This window comes from Rhinolophus sinicus, chromosome 15 (assembly GCF_057876585.1).
Source record: "Rhinolophus sinicus isolate RSI-liver-muscle chromosome 15, RSI-T2T, whole genome shotgun sequence".
Lineage (NCBI taxonomy): Eukaryota > Metazoa > Chordata > Mammalia > Chiroptera > Rhinolophidae > Rhinolophus > Rhinolophus sinicus.
In genome coordinates this window covers 47,356,792-47,383,295 of record NC_142515.1, presented here as the reverse complement: position 1 = coordinate 47,383,295, position 26,504 = coordinate 47,356,792, and the positions used below count along the sequence as shown (strand labels likewise).

Genomic DNA, 26,504 nt, shown 5'->3' with positions numbered 1-26,504 from the left:
TCTGTCTCCCGTATCAAAATCTCCCTATGTCTTCCTTACTGCATATTTCCAGCACCTAGAAGAGCCTCTGGTACATGCACTATTTGTCAAAGAATTCCATCCATGATATCCTCAGCAGTGGTGTTGGAAACTGGTCACACAATTCACCAAACTGATTTTATTCCCATGCAGAATTCCTTATAGTGCATTGTCTTAGTTCTATACTACAAATGGCCATTATATAAAGCTTTAAATAAAATCTCTACGACATTCTGTATATTTAAAGTGTAGAAACAAACAGCAGTTTACTCATCTTTAAAAGTTTTTTTTTCTGGGCAAAACAAAAACAAACAGTATGAGATAGCCATAATACTACAGTACACAGTAAATGCAGATGAGGGGAAAAAAGGATTTTAAAACAGATTTTATTTGCAAAAATAAAAATAAAACTAGTCCGAATCAGGTTCCTTCTTCTTTCTTCTTGTCCCTTTTGAGTAAGTCTCAGATTCTGTTCTTTCTTTGCCATGCTCAGTTCGTCGTGTCAACCACTCTTTTTCTAGCTGTTTCAGCATGTCTGCAGTAAGGAGTCCTTGCTGCACCAATCTGGAAGCAAGGGATTTCTCTGCTGCACTGGAGTTGGGTGGTACCGCAACTTTACTCTCTAAAGTTTTGGTAAGACGCATCCTTCTAGCGTGGCTCTTTAAGGTTCCCGACAAACGAGATTGGCCCTCTGCTGACAAGCTCTCCAAATTCAACAGCTTATGTGTCTCTGAAATTTTAATCAGTTTGGTGATGTTGTGTACACCATCTTGGATAATACCATCTAGTTCTTTCTGGAGGTCTCGGACAAGGCTGGCATCTGGAAACATATCTATAAACCGATAGCTGGGAAAAAGACATTGTGTTATATAGCAACAGTTCTTTTTCTATAGTCGCTAAACTAATCTCAATGACAGAAGCATATCATGACACTGATTAATTCCAAAATGTTAAGTTTTTGCAAAACCTGTCCAGTGCCTTTGCTCAACCTTTATTTCTGCCCCAATACACCTGAGGAATATGTCACTATGAAGATAGGGCATCACTCCTATCTTAAGTGGTTACAATATGCTCCCCTAGTGGGACGCGCCCCTCTTTTGAGAACCTCTAATCTAGAGCAGTACAGCAGGTCCTCAAATAACATCATTTCATTATAACATGATGCAAAACTAGAGGAGCTTAAGTCTTATTTGCAACAATCAGCCCACAGTAAAACTGGTTTGTTATATACCTTTTTGCTTAAAGTCTCAGAATCTATCGCAACGTTAATTGAGGACTTACTGTACCTCTCAAATGTTAGTGTGCAAATCAATCACCTGGGGATCCTGTTAAAATGCAGAATTTGATTAAGACTGGGGTGGGCCTGATATTCTCTATTTCTTACAAGCTCCCAGGTGACACCAATGCTTTTGGTTCAGGAGCCGCCCTTTCAGTAGCAAGAACCTAGTGGACCTTCCCATCTACCTATCTTAACTAGAATCGTAAGAGGAATTTCTTAAGTCATTTTGGAAAGGGAATAAACCAGGATCAACTGCATTACTGACAATAAACATAGAGTACCCTGCAAATATGCGCCTCATTTGAAAGAGCAAAAGACCATCTATAAAACCTTTAACTTGCCCTATTACTTATAAAACTGACAGCACAGAAAAAGGAAAAATTTGATACCTTAGCCACAGGTAAAGATCCAAGACATCATGGACAGCTTCAAGATCCATGAGGTCTTTAATATTCTTAGGTGGAAGTAATGGCCATTTCATATATCGGCGTAACCATGTGAAGGTCAGGGGCTCGTTCCTGCTATACTGCCTGGCAAACTAAGAGAAACAGCAGAAAGAGTTTGGTATGAGAATCAGAATTCACTTAAGTCTGTGATTAGAAAACAAACAAAAAGAAAGAATAAAATGTTAACTGTGATTGTGTTTCAATGGACAGGCTGGTTTCTTTCCTTCTTTATACTTTTTTTTTTTTTTTTTTTATTGGGGAAGGGGAACACAGGACTTTATTGGGGAACAGTGTGTACTTCCAGGACTTTTTTTTCCAAGTCAAGTTGTTGTCCTTTCAGTCTTAGTTGTGGAGGGCGCAGCTCAGCTCCAGGTTCAGTTGCCATTTCTAGTTGCAGGGGGCACAGCCCACCATCCCTTGCGGGAGTTGAACCGGCAACCTTATGGTTGAAAGGACACGGTCCAACCAACTGAGCCATCAGGGAGCTCAGCGGCAGCTCAGCTCAAGGTGCCGTGTTCAATTTTAGTTGCAGAGGGCGCTGTCCACCATCCTTTGCAGGACTCGAGGAGTTGAACTGGCAACCTTGTGGTTGAGAGCCCACTGGCCCATGTGGAAATCGAACCGGCAGCCTTCAGAGTTAGGAGCACGGAGCTCTAACCGCCTGAGCCACCGGGCCGGCCCTACTTTTCTATTATTTTTAAGAACACTTAATGTTTTATAAACCTACTTTTTAAGAAAGGTGGGGAGATAATTTCCTTTTTTACAAAACCAGGACAATACTAAGTGCATCAGCACTTGTATAAGAACTAACTTTCCAGGGCCTAAATAAAGTCTGTTAACTTTTATGATTTGATGTTCTAAGTTCTGGGCAGAAAGTACCTAAGACTCTCATTTCTTAGTAATGGTCCTATAACCTCTAATATGAGCTTCATTTTCTCTATCTTATTAATGTCTTCCCTTATTATAAAGAAACTCTTTGAGGTGGCTTGGTGCAAGGCTGGTCATGAGTCTATCAAACCAATAAAAAGACTCTGCCTCTTTCCCAGCTGTGTGATTCCGGCTAAGCCACCACTGTGTGCTTCAGCTACTCTGTCAGTACCGTATGACCACCATCCCACCTGCCTGAGCCGCAACACACACTGCTGGAGAACGTGCTCTGAAAACCATGCTGCCCCCCAAGACAACATCAGGCATATTACACATCACAACATACTACGAGACAGGAATACATCCATGTAAGACCTTCTAAGCAAGAGGTTAAAATCATTAGCATCAAGAATAAGCTGATTTCAAAGGGTTCATTTCCTAATTAAGGATAATTATCTCTAAATGTTTAACCTAAGCAAGGTCAATACTTCAGAGAGGCAGAGCAGTTTTAGACAAATTGTGGTAAAACATAGTAATCCTCCCTTATCCTTGGGGTATATGTTCCAACATCCCCAGTGGATGCCTGAAACTACAGCTAGTACTGAACCCTACATATTCTGTTTTTTCCTATACATACATTCCTACGACAATGTTTAATACATAAATGAGGGACAATAAGAGATTAACAACAATAACTAGTAATAAAACAATTATAACAATATACTATAATAAAAGTTACATGAATGTGGTCTTTTTCTCCCATCAAAATAGCACACATTTTTTTCCTTCCTCACAATTTCACGGGTAAAAGATTTCGTTATTACTATAGATCTTAGCAACCTCAGCATATGGGTTTAGTGGGGTGGGGAGGGCACCCCAACAGGGTGAGTAAGGGCCCAGGAGGAGAAAGAACACGGTGGGGCGCTAGAAGCTCAGGTTCTACTGTCCTTCCCTGGCCCCCTTGTTTGGGTGAACCCTATGCTTCTCAGAGGTCAGAGATTTATACACCCTCTTAAGTTAAAAGAAAAGAGACTGAACCCTTGACACCAAACTCATGCAAGATAGCAATCCTTGGCTCAGTACCTTATAGTTTTAAAAAAACTGAATAGTATTGCCACTACTAAGCCCCCAATCCCTGCTCCCTTCCAAAAACTATTACCCAATACCAATAAGGAAATAGTGTATCATCATGCAAAGAGGTCCCCATCCCTTGAAAATAATTGTATTTAATTTTTGTTTTAGCTCCTTCACAAAAGCTACCATATAAGCCCAAATACAAATTAAGGTTTCTCCTTTCCCAAAAAAATTATAAGAAGAAGAATCATTTACATTTAAGTTCTTTCTTACATAGTTATCTCATATTAAAAGGTATTCTACAAGTGTTTTGAGTAACAAAGTATTGTTTTGGGGAAATACATTAACCTGGAACAACTCAAACTACCATAAAAATATAGGCTTACCTGTAACAATGAAGAACAGACAAAAGGCTGCTTCTTGTTGATCGGGGCTGTGCAGAAAACATACCTCACCCGTAGACTTAATGGAATATGCTGGATCAACTCTGCAGAAAATTTAAAATCATCCAAATTGCAGACAAAATATTGGCCATCAACTTGTGAAAAGTCTACAAAAATATCCTAGAGGGAGGGGGAAAGATATATTAAATTACTGGACTGCCTAATTGGGCATGAATAAAGTACTCAAGTCTACAAAAGACAATCTCGTTAATCCGTATCAGACCAGGAGATTTTGAGAGGAAAGTTTTCGCTTTCAAGATGAATTTCATAAATATTAATAGCAAATTCACAAAAACAGACTATCCATTCACACCCATAAGGTTAACCAGTAATTGTCTGACATATCAACATTCTTTTTAAAAAAGATTTAAAAGTGAATTTCTACTTACAATGAGATTAGAAAGCGTTGTGTCAGGGAGATGGTAGGCAAACATTTCAATCTGTTCAGCAGTTGGATGAAGACCAGCTGCCTTTAGTAAAAGAAAAAAACAACCATAAGTTCATTTTTTTAAAAGGGTAAGTTTTCCTAAGTTATTTCAAGATAAAGTCCTATATAAGAATTTGAGTAAAAGGGAGAAGTGCATCATCATTTTCCTATTACCAATTAGGAAAGCTAATGAGATGATTCAGTAAAAGTAACCAATTATACCTACTGAGTAATCAATCTTTCACCTCCATTTCAGTTATATTTCTAAAATCTATTATGATCTGATAGAGTATCAACATGCTTTCCAGGGTCTCAATTCTTTCCACTGAACAAAAATGAACAAGGAGAACCTAACTGCTTTAACCAGGACAATATAACTGACATACATACATACATAAGTACATGAGAAAATGTATCTCTTTAACTGTATATTGCAGTGTTAAGAAATGGGGTGCCTGGTTAGCTCAGTTGGTTAGAGCATGGTGCTAATAACACCAAGGTTGCTGGTTCGATACCCCACGTGGGCCACTGTGAGCTGTGCCCTTAAAAAAAAAAAAGGAAAGAAAGAAATACCTACAGGTAAGAATAAGCTAGAAAAAAACAGAGAGAAGGAATGAGAAAGAGAAAGAAGGAGAGCGATATGAGTCATCATGGTGGGAGGGAAGAAGAACATGAGCACAAGAAATAAGGTACACAGAAGGCAAATGGGGGTGTGTCATTATTACCCGTACTCTAACAAAAGCTACAGAAATGATTTTAACCACAGCTTTCCTCAAACAACTTTTTCTTGCATTATCTCATTTATATTCCCCTTTATCTAGAGCAGGGGTGTCCAAACTTTTTTCAACATTTTTCACCAAGGGCCATATGCGGTAAAATACACAAACAGCCGGGCCACTCACTCGAGGTGAAGTACGGATTGCCTCTCCTGGTTTATTTAAGTAAACTAAATATATTTTTGGAATTTGCTGCAGGCCAATTAAAAATGGATCGCGGGCTGCAGTTGGCCCGCAGGCCGCAGTTTGGACACCCCTGATCTAGGGCCACTGAAAAACAAGAAGAGCCACATTAGGTAAATTTTCCAGGCAACTTTAAATTGTTAAGCTAGTTTGTTTAAAACACGTACATTTCTGCCTCATTAACGACACTAACCAAAACTTAACCTTGTCCTCACTGACTCGAAGTTGTATTGCTTAGTGCTGTTTTTGCCCCACACTCAAGGGTTTCTTCTACATTCAAACTTCAGGCAATTTTTCAATCTGCTGACATAGCTGTGTGCCTAAGCAACTGGGCCCCTATCCCCACCTGCGGCTAAATGACAGGAAGAACTAAAGGAAAAGCAGGTTTACTAAACATGTTCCATCTGGATCTTTCATTTGCACACCCTTCTCAACCAGGGGGTCTCTATCTCTCTCCAAAGCAATAAAGTAGAGCTTCTTTGACATGATTTTTATAGCATAAAATTTTTCTTTTATTTGTTTCCAGGTGTCTGAGGCAAGTTTGGAGGGTAGGTGAAGAAAGGAATGACAGTCCTCCACAGAGAAGTAATTAACATGTTATATACACCTTACCCTTATAGGATCCACAGGCCTATTCAAAATTTCCTTTAATAAACGGAGGTCTTCTCGATGCATTGTTGTAACCTCTCCTTCTTTATATTTTGAACTGAATCTACCAGCTCTGCCAGCAATCTGCAAGGCTTGAGAAGTGGTAATTGGTTCTATTTCCTTCTCTCCCTTTTCATTGATACTCGGCTTTATAAGGGAGTAAAAAATAATTCGTCTTATGCTCCTGAAATAGAAGTAAAAGTGATCTCACAGACAGTATATGCAAAACCCTCCATCACTGGGTCATTGTAGAAATGACTCTGATTCTAGCCTATTTGCAAACTTGCCCACTGTTTTCAAAATAAAGAAAATAAGTTTGTTGGTAATTCTTTTTCTTCCCTTTAAATAGTATTTTTTAACAATTGTGTAAATTTACTAAAAATCATCAAATTGTATATTTACAGTGGGTAAATTGTACCATATGTTAGTTTTACCTCAATAAGGCTACAGAAAATAACTTTTTCACAAAGAAACCACATAAAGCGTTCTCAGGCTGCGTTTAAAAGCTATTAATGGCTATGAATCGTTTTTTGAGTCATTCCCCAGAGGGGAGCATTTGGCTTAATACTGGTCCCCCTAGAGATCACAGCTAGCCCCACAAACATAACAGGCACTCACACACTTGTTGCCTGAGAAACTGAAAATAAAGTGAGATAATGCACAGGTTACCAGCAGCAGGGAGCAGCACTCACAGACTTAGTGCTATATGACATTTTCTTTTTACTCCCGTAACAGATGGAAGCTACATAAATCTCAGCTCTATACTGTCATACCCTCTCTCCTAAATTAAAGGGTTTGGTCTAACGCCAACTATAAATTTTTAAATTGACATCTAACCCACTGAATATCCATGACCGTTAACAAATTACTTACAAGTTAAGTCCCATGCCAATTGCATCCGTAGCAACCAGGATTTTGCAGGGATCATCAGGATCATTAAACTTTTTTGCTTGAGCAAGTTTGGTTCCTAAAATGAGAACAGTTTATGTTAAATCAGTGTCTTCAATCTTTTACTATATCACACTAAGTAGATCTTGGAAACCTTAACCTCCTACTCTCCATTTTTATGGATAAAACCCTTATTCTTTCAAACTTATTTCTTTATATCCTCAAAGAGCCACTTATCCTTTATTTCCACTCCTTTACGTATCCCCCCAGAGAGCAACACAACCCCCACAATAGCCTTATCATTTCTGAGGACACACAGTAACAGGTTTCAGGACTACAACCTGAGGAATATTACTAAGTTCAAATTTTAATGACATTTCTGTAAGAGAATCATCAGCTCAACATTTATAGTCTAATGACAAGAGCTAGACATAATCAAAATTCTTCTATCCTCACCAAGATGAACTAGAGAAACATTTATTTTATACGACTTACAACAAATTACTAATATGTCAAGCAACTTAATTCAGTATCTTTTACTGTGTTTTCTATACATATCTCAACAGAATTTCGATTTCAGATGCTGTCATGATGAAAGCCAACAATTACCAGGTGGGAGACTGCCATATATAACAGCTGATTCCAATCCCCGAATTTCAATCTGTCGACTCACAGAATAAATATCATTCTTGCTAAAACAGACAATGCAGTCCCCGGGCCGAAGGTTGTCTAATGATTCTAGTGCATGATCCAGCACAGAAATGGGGGTAAGCCTCTTATAGGTTCGAACCTTTAATAAAGACATGATATTGTAAAATAACACACTTAATTCAACTTCTTGTGACTAATTAACTGAAAAATTTGCAAAGCATTTAAAAGTAGCTAAAAACTGATAAGTTCCAATGTTTTTCAAGGGAAAATGCAGGAAAATATTTATTTTAATATCATAAATGTTACTTTCATTTCTCATTGGTATTTCTAAATTTATAAAAGGTTAAAGTGTTTCATAACTTTTCAAAGCACTTTCATATATATTTGATTTTCGTGGCAACTCAGTAAGTTCAGAAGGGTTATTATATTAACTTATTTCCATTTTATAAAAGAGTAAAATAGAGTCCAATAAAAGACAAAGTCTGATAAGGATTTTTTCAGGTCTAGCTTTCTGTGATTTGCCTACGAACACTAAGCTAGTAATAGCAAAACCAAGAAAGACTAGAATCCAGAACTTCTTCCACTACACTTCACTAGTTCTCTCTGAAATCTGAGCACAAAATTAATGGACGACTTTAACAGTATTTCTTCATCTTATAGAACACTGGTAAAGAAAATGAAAAGTAGGATTAAAAGAAAACAAGTAACTTCCTAGTCTAGGAATTTGAGAAAGGGATACAAACGATCTCTAGTAATTAGATGTATATCAAAGGCCCCAATTATGCAACATCTGAGACTTTAAAAACACCAAACTTTTGCTGAGCCCCAAACTTCCAACACTCCTGATTTATTTAATTCTAAAGCTATCTGTTCAAACTCCAGAAGGTTTTTGTCAGAAGATGATGAAGACTTTGCTGCACTTTGGGAAGACGCAGGGTGTGATGGCCACTCGGTCAGAACTTCAGCTCATGAGGTTCAATCAAACATCTATGATCTAGTCAACTATGAGGAAACGAAGCTTTCTTTGTAGTCAAGTTCTGACTTTGCCACTGTCTGGTGCCTATGAAGCTACTGCCTGGGTACTCGGGGCTGTTTGCTGTGCTGTCCTCAGACCGAAGCGTGTACCTCTACTTCCTCCCCCGTTGTGTACATCAGCTCAGTAACCAGGTCAATAGCAGCAGCTTCTCCACATAAATGGACTTCTTCAGCACAGAGTCCTGTTAAATGCAAAATTACAATTTAAAAAATTTTAAAGATATAAAATTAAATGTGCAACACTTTACATAGCAAAAATAGTTTGTTACCTTTTGCTTTACAACTTTACCAAATGTTTTCATAAATATTATCCCTTTTAATCAAACCTCCAAGCAACTTTCTAGCGGGCAAAGATTATCTCCATTTTTATAAATCTCAAGGCTTTTAAATTGCTTTGGCCAAGGTTTAGAGGTGATGCCAGCCAGGACTAGAACCTGGCATTTTATGGTTAGTACTGAACATTAGTCCAGTACTTGTGCTTTCCAAATTAGGCTCCGTGGAATCACTGAGGTGCCACAGAGGCTGGGAGCTGGAGGGTAGGAGGAAAAGCTTCTTTACCCCTTAGCAGACACACTTTCATCGATTTTACATTATAGGCTTCAAAGAATACTCTTGTTTGAAGAAAGAGGTCAGCTATTTGTTCTTAAATTTGAAAACACCTGACCTACAACATGCTGATCAAAAATTCACTCCAATAACATTCATTCATGTCCGTGGACCTCAAGAACTCCACTTCCAGGAGCCTATCCTAAAGAAATAATAAAATAAAAAACTAAAAACCTATGGCCACAAAGATTTTTACTGCAGCATTAATCATAATAGGGGAAACTCTGTAGAAAAAATCATAGTACAGCTCTTCCATAGAGAATATGCAATATTAATATGTGGTACCAAAAATGCCTAAAATAGATCTGAAAAAAGCAAGATACAAAGTTATATAGTCACAAAACACCATATGCGTAAGAAAAAAGACTGGCATGAAACACACCAAAATCTGAATAGTGGGTGTGTAAATATGGTGAGATTTGAACATTTTAACTTTAATTCAATGGTTACGCTAACTTTGTAACAGGAAAAATGGTCTTCCCATTATAAAAATAATATTTGGAAAATAAAACTCACACTTAGCTGACTTTTTTGTCTGATGTGTCAAAAAAGAAAGGATCTAGCTGGCTCTACTTGGCAATGTCAAGCAGATAAATGCATCTCAGTGCAGATGCCACAAAGCACAGGTGTTATAGCATTAAGACCACCAACCTAGAAGTGCTCTGGTCCAGGCCCATCCTCTGGCTGGATCTTTAATCATTTGAATTTCATCAATCACAGCCACTTCATCTTAAAATAAAAAGTTACTGTGAGCAATATGATCTACGCAAATAGTATTATAAACAAATTACAACACCAAAATTCAAGCTTTCATCACCACCATAATCATCATCATTGAATCATTAAGTGCTTCTTTTCCGGCAGTCTTGTTCTAAATGCTTTACAATGATACTCATTTAACCCTCACAACAAACGTATGAGGAAAGTCATCATCATCTCCATTTTATAAAATAAACTGAGGCCCAGAGAAGTTAAGTTACTAATCCAAGGTTACACAGTATGTGCAGTTAAGTGTAAGATCAAAAAATACAAAATTCAAACCCACGCCATCTAGCCCCAAAGTTTATACTCTTAAGCACTCTACTGCACTGCCTCCCAAATTAAGCAGGTTCATTTGTCCTATTTTCTGCAATCTCAGACATAGCCTGAAGAATCTGCCTAATAAAAACTAACACACATATACAGCAGTAAAAGAAAGTATCTATGCTTCCAGGAACCAGGAGTATACAGCCCTGTAGTAAATGAAGCATCTCTACCACAGGAACCCAGACAGGTGCTAGGAGCAGAAAGTAGAGTGCAAAGTGTAATTACCCGACCTCCAGCTTCTTAGGAGTTTTAAACTCATCACTATAGCAAAAATTAGTGCTTCATTTTATTTTCTGATGCCAAAATGCTTCCAACCATATTATTTTATTCTAATTTATTTTAAGTCATATAAATTATATTTTAATTTTCTTCCCAAAATACCAAAGAGCTAAGAACACATTAAATTTAAAAAATTTAATATGCGCACAATGACATTTAGGAAACAAAAGAAAGCTAATTCTACAGAGGGTGCCAAAAAAATGTATACGCATTTTAAGAAAGGAAAACTGTACTAAAATTGTTAATAATATATACCAATAACAAAAGATGAATACAAGTCACGTTTGACTTCTGCGATTACAAGAGGTGCTCAAAGTGGTTACCATCAGCGTCCAGACACTTCTGATTACGGCAAACTACTGCTTGAGCAACGTTGACCAAAGTGTCCACTTGTATACATTTTTTTGGCACCCCGCACCCCCGGTATACCGAAAAACCATCTGATTTAAAATTACTTATCACCTCTGAGTATATGCAAACAAGATTAGAAAAGAGAGAGAAGGGGGAATTTTTATTTATAAAGTTCTGTGCTATTTGAATTTTGACATGTATTATTTTATAATGAATTAATATTTAAAAATCTATGCATTTACTCAGAAAGATGATAAGATTTAAAAAGCTACTAAATAGTATATAATGTGCTCTAACACATAATAGTACACAACATATAATCCCTATTTATTTAATATACACACCCACAATATGCAAATAAGTATATGCATACACAATACAAACACAAATGCAGGAAAAAAAATCTGAAAAATATACACCATAGGGTTAACACTTGTTGATTCTCAATGGGTGGGACTGGGAGATTATGTATTTTTTCCCTTTTCCTTTGTGTTTATTTTTATGTTTTCTGTATGAAGATATAATTGCTTAGGCAATAAGAAAAAGTTAATTTTCATTTAAAATATTTCCAAAATGACTATTAATAAAGATTTTATACAACCTAAGTATCCTTTAATAGAGGAATGAATAATTTTAGTCATAAGATGAAATACTATATAATAGTTTAAATGAATAAACTTTATATATATATATATATATATATATATATATATATATATACGCATATAAAACAAGACTAGAATAAACAACAAGTTGGAACAATAATACAATAGAATAATCATGTAAATGTTTTAAAACACAATCTAGGGGATATAAAGTACAGTATAGGGAATATAATCAATAATATTATAATAACTGTACAGTGTCAGATGGGCAATAGACTTATTGGGGCGATCACTTTGTGAGGTACATAAATATCTAATCACTATGTTGTGTGTACACCTAAAACTAAAATAATATTATATGTCAATGGTAACTGAAAAATAAATTTAAAAAAAAAAAACAGCTTCAGAAGAAAATACATGGAGATATATATATATATATATATATATATATATATATATATATATATATATAGTTAGAGAGATAGAGATACAGAAAATAACATAATATTAATATTTGGGGAACCCAGGAGACACGTATATAGGAATAGTTTGTGTTGTTCTTGTAACTTTTCTGTAAGTTAAATTATGTTAAACATTTAAAAATGAATCAATACATAGAAGAGAAATTTTTTTTAATTAAAAAAAACTCCTGGGGATAAGGGGAAGGTGAGAGGTTTTGAAAAATAGTCGGTAACCACAAGATGGTCATGGGGGATTGAAAATTAATTTGGGGAACGTACAGAGGGATAGTGGATGGGGGGAGGGGGATTCACACAGTGTGAGGGATATAAATGATAAACGTCTAAGTTTTGCTTTGTCTTGTGCACCTGAAACTAAAAACAAACAAACAAACAAAAAAACTCCCACAATCTATAGTATTGAAAGGTAATATATATCAGTGATATAAAAAAAACAGGAAAAATATACACCAAATACTTGATAGCAGTTGGGGTCAAAAGAGGGGGAAGGAATTGAAGTGAGGAGTTGTATAAAGGTAATGTCATACTTGTTACCATTTTAGTTCTTATAAGAGAAAAAGGGAAAGAACATTCAAACGTGATGGAGAGTTTTGGGCATTTGTAAGTGATAGGAGGTACTGAGTAATTGTTGTATTATTCCCTTATTCATCTCAATTTAAAATTTTTTTCACAATAAAGAACATTTCATATGCTCATCAGCATTTTAAAATTAAAAAAATACTAAACCATAAAGCTTTTTAAATGGTATATACGTACAAGGAGTTGCAACACTGCACATCTCAACAGTACAAGCAACATGGGCCGCCTGTTTCCCATCTAGCCCTACTGTCACGCGTTCTTCACCGGTTACCAAGTCACATGGTACACCCTAGGATGAGAAAAAGAAATGGATTATTTTAACCTTGAAAACAACAGCAAAAAGTTTTGGATGTTTACTAGAGTATTCTCTCCATTACCATCAAATGTATTTGTCTAATAGCTGAAACAAAATATTTCCAATCCTTTAAAAAAATCTTTTTTTTAATTTTTACTTTCTGTAATTTTATTCTTTCCTTTCATTAACAAACTTTTCATATTTGTAGCTAACAGCCTCAATGCCTATTCTGTTCCAATCTTTTTTTTTTTTTTTTAAAGATTTTATTGGGGAAGGGGAACAGTGTGTACTTCCAGGACTTTTTTTCCAAGTCAAGTTGTTGTCCTTTCAATCTTAGTTGTGGAGGGTGCCGTTCAGCTTCAAGTTTTGTCCTTTCAGTTTTAGTTGTGGAGGGCGCAGCTCAGCTCCAGGTCCAGTTGCCGCTTCTGCAACCCACCATCCCTTGCGGGAGTTGAACCGGCAACCGTATGGTTGAGAGGACGTGCTCCAACCAACTGAGCCATCTGGGAGCTCAGTGGCAGGTCACCTCAAGGTGCCATGCTCAATCTTTAGTTGCAGGGGGCGCTGCCCACCATCCCTTGTGGGACTCAAGGAATTAAACTGGCAACACCCTTGTGGTTGAGAGCCTGCGATCCAACCAACTGAGCCATCCGGGAGGCAGCTCAGCTCAAGATGCCATGTTCAATCTTAGTTGCAGGGGGCGGAGCCCACCATCCCTTGAGGGAGTTGAGGAGTCAAACCAGCAACCTTGTGGTTGAGAGCCCACTGGCCCACGTGGGAATCGAACCGGCAGCCTTTGAAGTTAGGAGCACGGAGCTCTAACCACCTGAGCCACTGGGCCGGCCCCTAAAGAAATTTTTTCATAAAAAATAAAATAAAAGCTACTCTCTTACATAACTTAGGTAAACTTGGAAACATCTCAAGCCAGCTGACTTCTAAGATAACAAAAGCGTGAGAAATTGTAGCAGTTTCACTTTTTAACTTTGTACGTTTCTGTACTTTCAGTTTATTAAAATAAAATGAACATGAATTGTTTCTATATTCAAGAATATCATAAATAAAATTTAAAAATGTAAAGTCCTCCTAATATAGTTCCTTGAGAAGGACCAACATCAAAGCCAGGGTATATATTAGAGTGATCAATCACCCTGTTTCACCCAGCACTGAGGGGTTTCCCAAGACAAATGACTTTTGGTGCTAAATCTGGAAAACTCCAGGCAAACTGGAACAGCTGGTCTCCCTAGTGGCCTGAAACTAATCATGAGGAAACATCAGACATACACAAACTGAGTGACAGTTTACAACACAAATAACCTGTAGTAGTCTTCCAAAGTGTCAAGGTTATGAAAGACAAAGGCAGACTAAGAAATTGTCCCAGATTAATGAAAACTAGAGACATGATGATGAAATACAGTGTGAGACCATGAACAGAATCTGGGGGTGGGGTGAGCAGCAGGGAAAGGGGAATGTTGCTGTTGTTATTGGACAATTGGCAAAATTTGAATATAGGCTGTGGATTAAATAATAGTATTCTATCAATATTAAATGTCCTGCTTTCGATAAATACCCTGTGGTTATGTAAAAGAAAGTCTTTGTTCTGAGGCAATACTTCAAGTATTTATAGATAACGAGGCAATTATGTAAGCAACCTACACAAATTATTCAAAACAAAAAAGAGAGAATGCAAATTACCTACCAAAACTGGGTAATCTCACATTAAAAAGCCATGATAACAATGAACCAAATTTTGGACCATTCAGTAAAATGATGCCTCAGACCACAGGGCATTCAGTCCTTTTCAGGTCTGAAAAGGTGGCTTCAGTCTTTATCATTGGTTCTAATTGAGAGTATCAGAGGTCTAATCTAAATAAAGGTAAATTAAACATCATAACAGAGTAGTGGTTGTAACTCTGAGGAGGCAAAAGAGGTGTTCAGAGAGTTTCAAATGGATCAATTAATTTTATTTCTTAAAAAAGTAAATAAAACAAGTATGGCAAATGTTAGAATCTGATGGGAGTTGGCTACTGGGTTTAGCTTATTTGTGCTATTCTCTGCATATCTCTGTATGTGAAACATTCTGTACTCTAATATTTTCACATTTTAGTGTCTCTGAAATCAAGACACATCTTAACAATTGTTGGCATGTCACAGTTCAGTTAGCAGTATCTTTTTCTTTCTCAGTTGTACATAAAACAATAATACATCTTACAATTGATGGCTTCTTAGGTGCAATGAAATATAGCAATTTCTGTTAAGGGTAAATTACTACATATGCCCCTTCCCTGCCTCCCATCTACACTCTTACCCCCCACACACACACAAACACAAAATTAACAATAAAGAGAGTGAATATTTGGTAATACACTGACAGCAGCATTACTCTTTTCGAAGATCTCATGTGCCAGTAATTTTAAAGGACCACAATACACTCCAGATTTTGCTGACAAGTATCTCTGGATTGCGTGATAAGTCTTTCCACTGTTTGTGGGGCCTGAATGGAAGATTATCTTCCGCTGTATGGCTCTGGCTTCTGGGTACCTAAAAGATGAGTAGGTAAACAGCTTAATCTCAAAATCCATCTTGGCCAAGTTATCAACTAAAAAAAAATTCCAATGAAACATCCTCTTAACATGAACAAGATAACATATTTGAAGAACTTAAGTGAAATGATGAGTTTCGTATCCACACTAAAATAATGGCTGCTTTCTAACATTTACTAACTAGAGGACAGAAAACTCCAAATGCAAATTAATTTCTTGGATATTTTCCTTTTCCTCAAGGGTTACTTAAAATAAGTTTGAACTGCCATCCGCTCCATAGATACGTTCACATCATTTCCACAGCTCTAAACACATGACCCTATAAGCAAACATTCCCAGGCTTCTGAATTTTAACATATACAATATAATGGCCATGTCTTCTGCTTCTGGCCATGATGGGCTTGCCTTCCCACCATAAAAAGTATAAAACCAGACTAAGTAAACAGCTGCTTAGGGACATGGACAACAGGCAGTGCAAGACTACAGGCCCTGAAAGAAGACAACACTTGAGATGAGCCCTTCTGCACCCCACAGGGCACAGAGAGGTGGAACCCAAGCACTGTACAACAGTCCCCCTGAGCTGAGCAGCAGAGATCAAGTTCAGAGTTGCTGAAGCAGCTCGAATTTCCAGGACAGAATGTGGAAGAGAAGACAAGGCGCAGTGGAGGGGAGCCTTGCGTGGGGTCTGCGTGGGAGTTACCCATGGGTCCTCGGCCAAGGGCTGGATGAGTATGTGCAGGCCCCAGGAGGACAGCTTGCTAAGGGTTTGAGCAGAAAGTCTCAGTGAGGTGGCTAAGTGCTAGGAGATGTTGGCGTTCCGGCCACAGCGCTGGTGAGAGAGCTCACTAACACCCCAGGCATTCAGCTGAGACACCAGAAAGGCCACACCTTGTAAGGACAACACCCTAAAGTAAGGGCTACTCTAGATATGTAGTAAAAAAACCTAAAACCAAGCTCAGGATCAAGGGGAGACACCAGTTAATTTCCTGCCAGGATTAACTTCCTGTTTTTCAAGGTAAAACAATACAATCTATACTCCTTATGATTTATCATCCAGCATTAATAGAAAAACATAATTATCATTAATCTCCCAAGATTAGAAACTTAACATTTCAAATCCACAAATGAAGACACTAACCAATTAGGTGGTATTCTTAAGTCACTGATTTTACGTAGATCATCCTTACATTCCAACACTGGAAACATCTGTTTCGCATGTCTCAAGAAAAATGGAAATAAATCATCCACATGAGCTGGAAAATAAAACACTGTATTAACATGTGCAATTTACATGTTATCCATAGCTAACTTAGTGAAACCTTTTTTCTTAGTGAGCTAAGTTAGAGGGACACTGACAGGATAAAACGAAAAACCCTGGAGCAAGGAACTATACCCTTTTCTGAGATCCTGCTTTGTCTTACGTTTGCCTAATTTCACTTCTATTTTCTAAGGAAACAGAAAATTGGCTCCCAACCACCATGTTCTATTCCTTCCATGCAAACAGGTAAAGATCAGCATTGCTGAAAGCTAAATTAAAACTAAAGAACCTGGAAATATACATTAGAGAGGCCTGTGGTTACTGAAGAGAATTGCAGGTGCAAACATTTTTTACGCTACAGAGACCACGGCAAGACAAAACATGAAAGCGAACTGATTCCTCAACAAGAAGTCTCCACACCTCAGTCGTGGGTCTGAGGAGGCTGGGCAGTGTCACATTCGGCTATGTACCCAGGCTCTACCTCAGCACCCGGCACAGCGTAAAGGTCTAATAGTCAAATACATTTAAAACACATAACCAAAGCCAAGCTGCCCACAGGATCAAAATAATGATGCTCTTACCTTTTTTTATTTTATGGCAAGAGCTCTTTTCCTGATATGAGGAAGAAGCCAGTGGCAGAAGTAGATGGAATCTGCTATGTATTAATTCTATCTTGTGTGAGAGTTCAATTCACTATGTCCTATATTAACACATAGTGAAGAGCAGATGGTGACAGATCAAGGCTACCTCCAGTCTCTGACACATGGGTGATTTAATAACTAGCTCAGGGACCCACTATAAAGCAAAAAGGATCTAGACAGCCTTCTACTCAAGCACTGAATTATTTACAGAGAATATTAATATGGCCTATTCTAAAATAAAGACCTGACTAGAGAAGTAAACATGAAAGAAACAGAAAGTATGTTCAACAAGGATTTTAAAAAGTCATTATAAACACTTGCCTGCACTGAAGCAAATATCATTCAAAATAATGTGAATGTCCACATCCAGGGAGTGAGACTGCATGATATAATTTCTAAAGCTTATGAAAGCTTGGTGGAAGAGACGAGCTACAGGAAACACAAAATCAAAATAGGCAGGGCTTAGTTTTCATTTCATTTCTCATTTTAAAAGGTACATATACAAATCACACTTAACTCATCAAGTGTCTTTTTCTGTTTGATAGTATAGCTGGTTTATTATGATCTGGGCTAAAATTGAAATTCTAGCACAACATGAAGGAAAGCTGAACACAGTTTCTTTGCTGTGTCTGGTTCACCAGGTATCTAGCCAATCTCCTGCCCAGACAGAAGCAAAGTTCAGGGACGTCCTGCAGGTTATAACTACCCTATTTCCCCGAAAATAAGACCTAGTTGGACAATCAGCTCTAATGCGTCTTTTGGAGCAAAAATTAATATAAGACCTAGTTTATATTATATTATATTATATTATATTATATTATACCCAGTCTTATAGCGTATAAGACCCAGTCTTATATCAGAGTAAAATAAGATCGGGTCTTATATTAATTTTAGCTCCAAAAGACGCATTAGAGCTGACTGTCTGGCTAGGTCTTGTTTTCGGGGAAACACAGTAGGCACGTATGTCTAGGCCACACAAGGTGCCACACAATACTGACAAAGCTGCAATCTAAGTAATAAAATATCTCTAATGGAACGTTATTAGCCTTACCATCAAGTCCATAATCAGCACCCAATTTCTGAATTTCTTTCCTCTTGTAAAACTTGTCTAAGATCTTCTTTACTTCATCTGGAAGAAAGATATCAAAGTTTAACATTTGTTTCCCAGAAAGAGAAATGCCCAAAAAGCAAAAGAAACTTGAAGTCTTAACACTCAAGGTAGCAGTCTACTGAATGTTACAAGAACATAACGGTTTGGGGTGATCACAAGCTCTTTATGGTTTAATAGTGAGATGAAGTGCCTAGAAAAATTGTAAAGTCAAACTGCAATATTCTTGTTATACTGCAGAGGTATAAGCAAGGTGCTACAGGATGAGACATCGCCCCTAGCCTCCATCAGGCCACTTTTAGATAACCACGTTCTGTTTTGTTTACTTACAACCATTCTGAACATCTAAGAGCCAGCAGCTAAAAGGTGTCTAGAAAGACAACCAATACTGCAAGGACCAGATCATTATGCTTTTATGCACATGATTAAAGGAACCAGGGATATTTTTTAGTTTGAAGATGATTTCAGGGAGAACAGATTACTTATTTTGTTCTAGATAGCAAAACTAAAGTCAGTGGGAAGTGAGGGAAGCAGATTTCAGTTGAATTTATATAAGAACTTCCTAACAATTAGAACAGTGAAAAGGGATTGTCTCACAAAAGTGCCAGCTCCTTGTCACTGAAAGTACTCAAGCAAGGCTTAGATGACTGTATGTCAAGGGTGACAGCAGAGAAATTACTGTGCTGTAGGAAAGGCTGAATTAGATGCCTGCTGAAGTAACATGCCACTATGAATCAAAAATTTTATAGGCGAAAATATTTTAAATTAATCAAGCTGAGATTGTATTACCAATGTACATGTTAAAATACGACTGCATTATTCTGTAGAGATGAAACATTTTACTGATCCAGCCTCACACTCTGCATTTCTGGGAAAGCAGGCCAAAACTGAAGATACGGTCTTTGCCCGTGAAACATAAAAAAGTCAAGTAGCCTATATTTCTACCTCCCACAAAAGTACGAACCACATTTTCAAGCTATAATACATACAACACTCACTGAAGAAATTAAGCCTGAATAAAGCATCCCACTAACAAAAATTTGTTCTGCAGAATGAGGCAACTTCAGAATCGCTGGTTTGGCCACTATGTTTGCCCACAGCTGAATGCTATACACACGTCTGCCCTACCACAGGCAGTTATCCTGATATTTCTGGGTTTCTGTTACTTTGTATCCACTGGGGGCAACAGTTTCTTTGCAGCAACAGCAGAAAAATCAGTGACAAAAAGACTATAATGAAGCACATGCAATTACTTGGGGAAATTCTGCTAACCTATAAACTAATAAAAACTGAAGACATCAAATTTATTTAGAACTAACCCATTTCCTATAATTAAAACATTCCAGTGTTATGCAAGAATCACAATACTTTACTCAATTTTAAATGCTTAAAAAATATGAGGTTTGGGGCCGGCCCGGTGGCTCAGGCGGTTAGAGCTCCGTGCTCCTAACTCCGAAGGCTGCCGGTTCGATTCCCACATGGGCCAGTGGGCTCTCAACCACAAGGTTGCCAGTTCAATCCCTCGAGGTGGGCTCTGCCCCCTGCAACTAAGATTGAACACGGCACCTTGAGCTGAGCTGCCTCCCGGATGGCTCAGTTGGTTGGAGCACAGGCTCTCAACCACAAGGTTGCCAGTTCAATTCCTCAACTCCCGCAAGGGATGGTGGGCAGCGCCCCCTGCAACTAAAAAAAATTGAACACAGCACCTTGAGCTGAGCTGCCGCTGAGCTCCCGGATGGCTCAGTTGGTTGGAGTGCACCCTCTCAACCACAAGGTTGCCGGTTCGACTCCCACAACGGATGGTGGGCTGTGCCCCCTGCAACTGGCAACGGCAACTGGACCTGGAGCTGAGCTGCGCCCTCCACAACTAAGACTGAAAGAACAACAACTTGAAGCTGAACAGAACCCTCCACAACTAAGATTGAAAGGACAACAGCTTGACTTGGGGAAAATAAATAAATAAATAAAATAAATAAATAAAAAATAAAAAAATAAAAAAATAAAAAAAAACTAAGGCGACCATTAAAAAAAAAAAATGCGGTTTCTAATGCTAAGTGACAGATAGTCAAGAAAGACCACATACTGAATACTATTTATATGAAATGTCCAAACAGAAACGATGTGGATTCGTGTACCACGGGCTTGGCGGAGGGGAGTAGGGGCTTGGGGAACGGCTAGTGATTGCTACTGGGTATGAGGATTTCTTTTTGGGGTGATGAAAATGTTCTAAAATTAGATTGTGGTGATAATTGTACAACCCTGCAAATATTCCACTTAACCAGACACTTTAAATGGATGAAATTTATGGTATGCAAATATTTTAAAGCTGTTTTAAAAAATGAATACTACCCACACAAAAAAGTGAGGTTTCGGGTGCCAGTTTTCTCAGTGGTTAGAGTGCAGTGCTCATGACACCAAGGTCGCCGGTTCAATCCCACATGGGCCAGTGAGCTGCACCCTTCACAACTAGATTGAAAACGATTTGACAGGGAGCTGATGGGTCCTGGAAAAACACACTGTTCCTCAATACTCCCCAATAATTTTTTTTTTTTTTTAAAGTGAGGTTTATCTGCATCAATACTTTATTTTATATAAAAGGATTTTTGGAAATCCACTATCAATTTTTTTTAAATAACTGCAAGAACATTAAGACAATGGAAATGACACTGAGAAAAATTTTAATCTACTACAGAAGTATATGGAAACAGCTTTGTTTTTCATAAAAATAAGTTTTAACTGTTTCACTGTTGTTAACACAATGACCTGATTTTTTTTACTTCTCATTAAAATTAACAGTGATTAATGAAGACACTCTCTGGATTTCAGCCACGGTAGAAATTATTCAGTCACTACAACTTTTAACCAGGTAACAGCTTTCTTCCAGCTTCCTGTAATAGGAGCCTGGCATTTACTATGGCTGTATTGGGATTCAAAACTGTGTATGCTAAAATTAAAAAGCCCACTATAAACTCTAAACCAGGTGCGTTGTGTTTTAAATGATTACATATTCTTCTGAAGAGAAAACAAAATGTTCAAGACAATCCATCAGAATAGGTTCTTTTCTAAAATCTAACACTACCTTCCAAGAATCTGTACACAAAAATAATGATCCACGTTACTCATTCCACTTACATCCTGATGAAGAACAAAGTAGCTATTATGGGCTTGGGACTGCTTAAACCTTATGATTTACCCATTTTGTTAAAATGGTTTAATTCACTTGTTGCACTGTACTCATCAGTAATCAACTAGAAGTCCATCTCAATACACAGAAGCTACGTGCTCATTTGAAGGTTGGAGAAGCAGATGGGAAGGTTATGTGATTCAACCTCTTCATAAATTGAAAAGTCCAAAGTCACAGTGGAAACAGGTGGAGAGAAGCGATCAGAAATAGGCTAGAAAATCTCTAGGATCCAAAAAGAAAGGCAGAATCAACCCTGAAGAGATTGTATCAAAAGACTACTGAGTAGCGGCATTTAGTTCCTTTCCCTTTAATATTATAACTAGTTTTATTATCCTTTACTAATACTAGTTGTAGCATTAAAGGGGTAGGAAATACACAACTTTACTACAGACAGTGAAGTCATTAAAATTGTTCAAGATTTTGCTTTCCTTGGTTCAGTCATCAATTCAAATGGAAACTACAGCCAAGAAATCAAGGCAGACACTCAGAAAGACAACAATGGAAGAATTCGGAAAGGCCACCAAGAACAAAGAAGGGTCATTAGAGACCAAAGCTAAGATCATCCACACACTCTCATATTCCCGACTACTATGTACCGATGTGAAAGTTGGACAGTGCAGAAAGCTGACAGGAAAAAAAAAAGATTCATTTGAAGTAGGGAGTTGGAGGTGAGCTCGATGGTTACCCTGGACCAGCAGAAAGACAAACAAGTGGGTACTAGAGCAAATTGCGCCTGAAACATCACTGGAGGTAAAAATGACAAAACGGAAGATGTCTTACTCTGGGCACATCATGAAAAGGTAGGAGTCTTTGGAAAAGATAATAAAGCTGGGAAAAAAAGAAGGCAGCAGGAAAGAGGCAGACCCAATATGAGATGGATCGACTCCATAACAGAAACCGTAGGCGTGAGTCTACAGGAGCTGAGCAGGGCTCTTAAGGACAGGACGTGGTGGACATCACTCATTCACAGGGTCCCCAGGAGTCAGAGCTGACTCCTTGTCACTGAATATTAAGATGTGCCTGAATATTGTTCTTGTGGTAGGAACTCGTGCTGAACCCTTCACATAATCACAAAGAAAGTTCTAAAAAGTGGTACTAGGTATACAAACATTGCCACTCTTGCAGCAGATAGCTGTATTAGAAGAAATGCGTCTGACCTTTCTGCATCTAGCTCAGGTGACAGCGTGACAGCAGCATTAAGACTCAGGAGCCCGAGCTATTTATTCCCTATACGCCGAAATGGGTCTGTACCCAATAAACTTACAGTAAATTACAATGACTTCCTTAAGTCTCTGCTCTTTCCACAAGGTTCTTCTCACAACCAACAGCACGATTCTCATCCAGGAAGCTAGCTAGATGTGAAGTTAGGAAAGTATCCCCTAAGAGCCTATACAGGGCCTATCTCCATAATCTTGAGCCCCTTGGCATTACACCCTAATTTTGTACTCGTACTTCGTCAGTGGTATGCCAGAATATATCAGTCCAGGTGTTTTGACAAGCAAGCTTCCCAAAAATTCTGACTCCAGTTCACCCTCCTAATAGGGAGGCGAGTGGCTTCAATACTCTTGCCGCAGCTCTAAGAATCCAAGTTCCAGTCTGCATCTCCCCATCTACCAGGACTAGAATCTATGAGGAATTTCCCACAGCCTGCCTCAATTAACCTGATAGCCTCCCTCAGATTCACAACAGCTAATAAAATCAACCATAAATATTATTTGTTGCTGCCAGCTCCTATAAACATGCCAGTGATCAATCAAAAATCAGGAGACCATGCATCTGTCACTGGTGGTCACCTGGCTGAACTCAATGTCTGGGTGCTACCGTGTTTCCTGGTAAATAAGACCCAGCCGGACCATCAGCGCTAATGCGTCTTTTGGAGCAAAAATTAATATAAGACCCGGTCTTGTATTATATATTATATAAGACCCGGTCTTATACCAATTTTTGGCTCCAAAAGACGCATTAGCGCTGATGGTCCGGCTGGGTCTTACTTTTGGGGAAACACGGTATGTCTTCATTGTATTTCCTTACTGGAAGCCTCAAAAACACTTCCACTTTCAGGTAAATTGGAATCGCTGCGTAAAATAAGGATTTTTCTATATTTAAATCTAATAAATAAAACAAATTATCTCACGTAAATTACTGTATCTTTTTTTAAGGCTGTGACCTGTATCTGTTTTATTTTAAAAACATTTGTTCCTCCACTAAGTGCACAGCAGAATCTTAAATGCCACTAAAAACAATGGGCAGACAAGTTTAGGGTAATCTGAGGAAGCACATTTTCCATTGCAGAAAAGGTTCCTTCCATGTCCCTGAGAGCATGGCGCCCTTCACTGGAGGAAAAGTTAGTCTGCTCTGTCCCTGAACCGTCCATTAACCCGCTCATTCCTCACAGGGGCGCAGCTGTTTCGGAGGAATGTCCCTCCGGCTGAGCAAGCAGGGTCCGGGCGTCCAGCAGCCCCGGACCTTCAGCGGGTGAAAGTAGCCCCCTGGTTCCAAACTCCCGATACAAAGGGTCTGTACCCTATTTTTTTATCCTTGGTAAACAACCTGCTGACTCTCGCCTCCCCGTGCAGACGCCGCAGCGCCAACCTGGGCTCCGACCGCCTGCGAGGAGGGGAAGAGCGCCACAGCGCCCCCACGAGGAGAGGGGGACAGCCGAGCGCGGTAACCCCTGCCGCCGGCCGTGCCCGCGTGTCCTGCCATCCAACGCCTCACGCGCGGGGTTTGGGGGCCATGGCGCGAGAGGAAACCCGGACGCAGGCGTTTTTCCTCGCGTGTGCGCGCGCCAGGCCTTCTACCTCACGTTCCAGACGCGCCACGTCCCCGCCCCGCGAGAGCGCGGGCCCTCACGCCGGGTCTCTCAGCCGCTCATCTCTGGAGCTTCAGCCAGGGCCGTGATCTTGGCCACCGCTTTCTAGCCCAACAAATTACTGTATCTTAAAAAATGTAAAATAAATGGGGATGAACACACGTGATACATAGATAATGTATTACAGAATTGTATACCTGAAATCCATGTAACTTTACTAACAACTGTCACCCCAATAAACTTTAATTAAAAAAATCAAAATGCATATTATAATTGAAAAATAAAATAAAATAATAAATGGGGAAATTACCTTTAATGGGTTTAGAGTTTGAGTTTTACAAGATGCAAAAGTTCTGGAGATGGATTTTACAACACCGTAAATGTACTTAACACTAATGAGCAATACCCTTAAACAATAGTTGAGATGGTAAATTTTATATTTTTATCACAATTTTAAAATAAATAATAAACTAATATAAATAATTACACTATTAAAGTAATCAAAATAATATAGCCCCCAGCTCCAAGAAAAGTGAAAGGGCTTGCTCAACAGTGGTTTGGAAGACGGGTTAAATAACAAAGACGGTGCGAGTTCCATCACATTTTCAGCGAAAGCATTGTATCTTTGTCCTGAAAAACAAGATTTGACCCATAGCATGTTGTAGTCTGTATTTTAAAGTGACAATAGAAGGCACCAATGTTGCTTGTTGAAGTGAAATGCCTAAAGATAGTTCCTGGAGCGCTAGTGCCCTGTGAAGTGATAGCATTTCCTCAGCCTCCCAGAGCTTCCTTTGGACAGAGGAAACTGCCTCACCTCCCTAATCATCCAGAAACGAGAGGGGTACAGCCTTGTAATCCGAGATTCCCCTTGTAGACATTTACACGCCTCCCTGCTAAATCCATCCAAAGTTAGTTTGGGGGACCAAACCCACGGCCACTTGCTGATGCTAAACGATTTGTTCCCTGGCGCCCGGGATGACCATGGTGCCTACCACCTGTGGCAAGGACACCCATGTCATCTTCTACCTTGTTATCCATGTGCCCTTCCTGCCCACGACATGTGTCTGGAGAGGAAAAGATGTGGATCTGAATCTGGTTGCTCTTGGCAACTACCAGACCGCCTCTCACAGTGTCTGGTTTGCGTTAAGTGCCCAGTCAGTGACAAGAACCCTGAAAGAAGAAGTTCCCCCACCGGCTTTCCTTTGACCCACTCACTCCCCTGCCCCTTCTTGAAGACAACAGTGCTGGGCAGCGGTAAGAAACAAAGAAGGATGCTAGAAAATTGGTTGCCCACCTAACGTCTGAAAAAAAGAAAAGGTGAATCGTCCCATCACAGGAGGGTTTAAACTAACACTGAGAGGAGAGTGAAAGGGAAAAGGCCATTTCTGGGGCGGCACATAGAAGGATGAAACGGACACAATCCCAAGTTCTGAGGGCTCACAAACCAGCAAGGCAGACAGACACTGGCAGGCACGAGGACAACGCTCGAGAGGACCTCGGGTCTCCAGGGAAAGCTTCCCTACGGTCGCCCGTCGGCCCTAGAGACACCACCCCGACACCCTCGCTAGCTCCTGCACTCACTCTTGTCCAGAGGACGGGTTAGCTCGGCCCCGACATCGCCATCCGCGCTAGGGCCCTGAGGTTTCACAGTCAGCGGCACGAACAAGGATGTGTTCGGGGCTTTAGAACCCCCCGAGGCAGAGGAGGAGGCGGAGGCAACGGCAGGAACGCGCCCCAGGGCCCCAGGAAAGAGCCCAACGTGGGCGCGAAGGGCAGAGCAGACGGCTGCCGGGTGGCCAGCGTGGCGCCCCGCCGGGAGCCGAGCCCACAACAGGGCACAACGAGGGAAGGACATCGAGGCCACAAGCCCTAAAGGAGACTGGCTGGAGCAGCGCAGGGACACGGCGGCGAACAGTGACGCACACCGCCAGCGACTACTGTTCGGA

At 39.3% G+C, this 26,504-nt stretch overlaps 1 protein-coding gene across 1 annotated transcript; it reads right to left on the bottom strand.

Annotated features, from left to right (window-relative positions):
• Window positions 1-387: 387 nt before the first annotated feature.
• Window positions 388-26,504, bottom strand: SUPV3L1 (Suv3 like RNA helicase). Its single transcript, XM_019731887.3, has 15 exons — window positions 26,140-26,504; window positions 18,506-18,583; window positions 17,776-17,883; window positions 16,694-16,808; window positions 15,385-15,553; window positions 12,898-13,009; window positions 9,993-10,070; window positions 8,826-8,917; window positions 7,659-7,839; window positions 7,035-7,128; window positions 6,126-6,345; window positions 4,517-4,597; window positions 4,071-4,247; window positions 1,687-1,835; window positions 388-864 (listed from the first exon to the last, which is right to left on the bottom strand). The coding sequence occupies exons 1-15, from the start codon at window positions 26,411-26,413 to the stop codon at window positions 429-431; spliced, it is 2,364 nt and encodes a 787-aa protein (XP_019587446.3). The 5' UTR covers window positions 26,414-26,504; the 3' UTR covers window positions 388-428.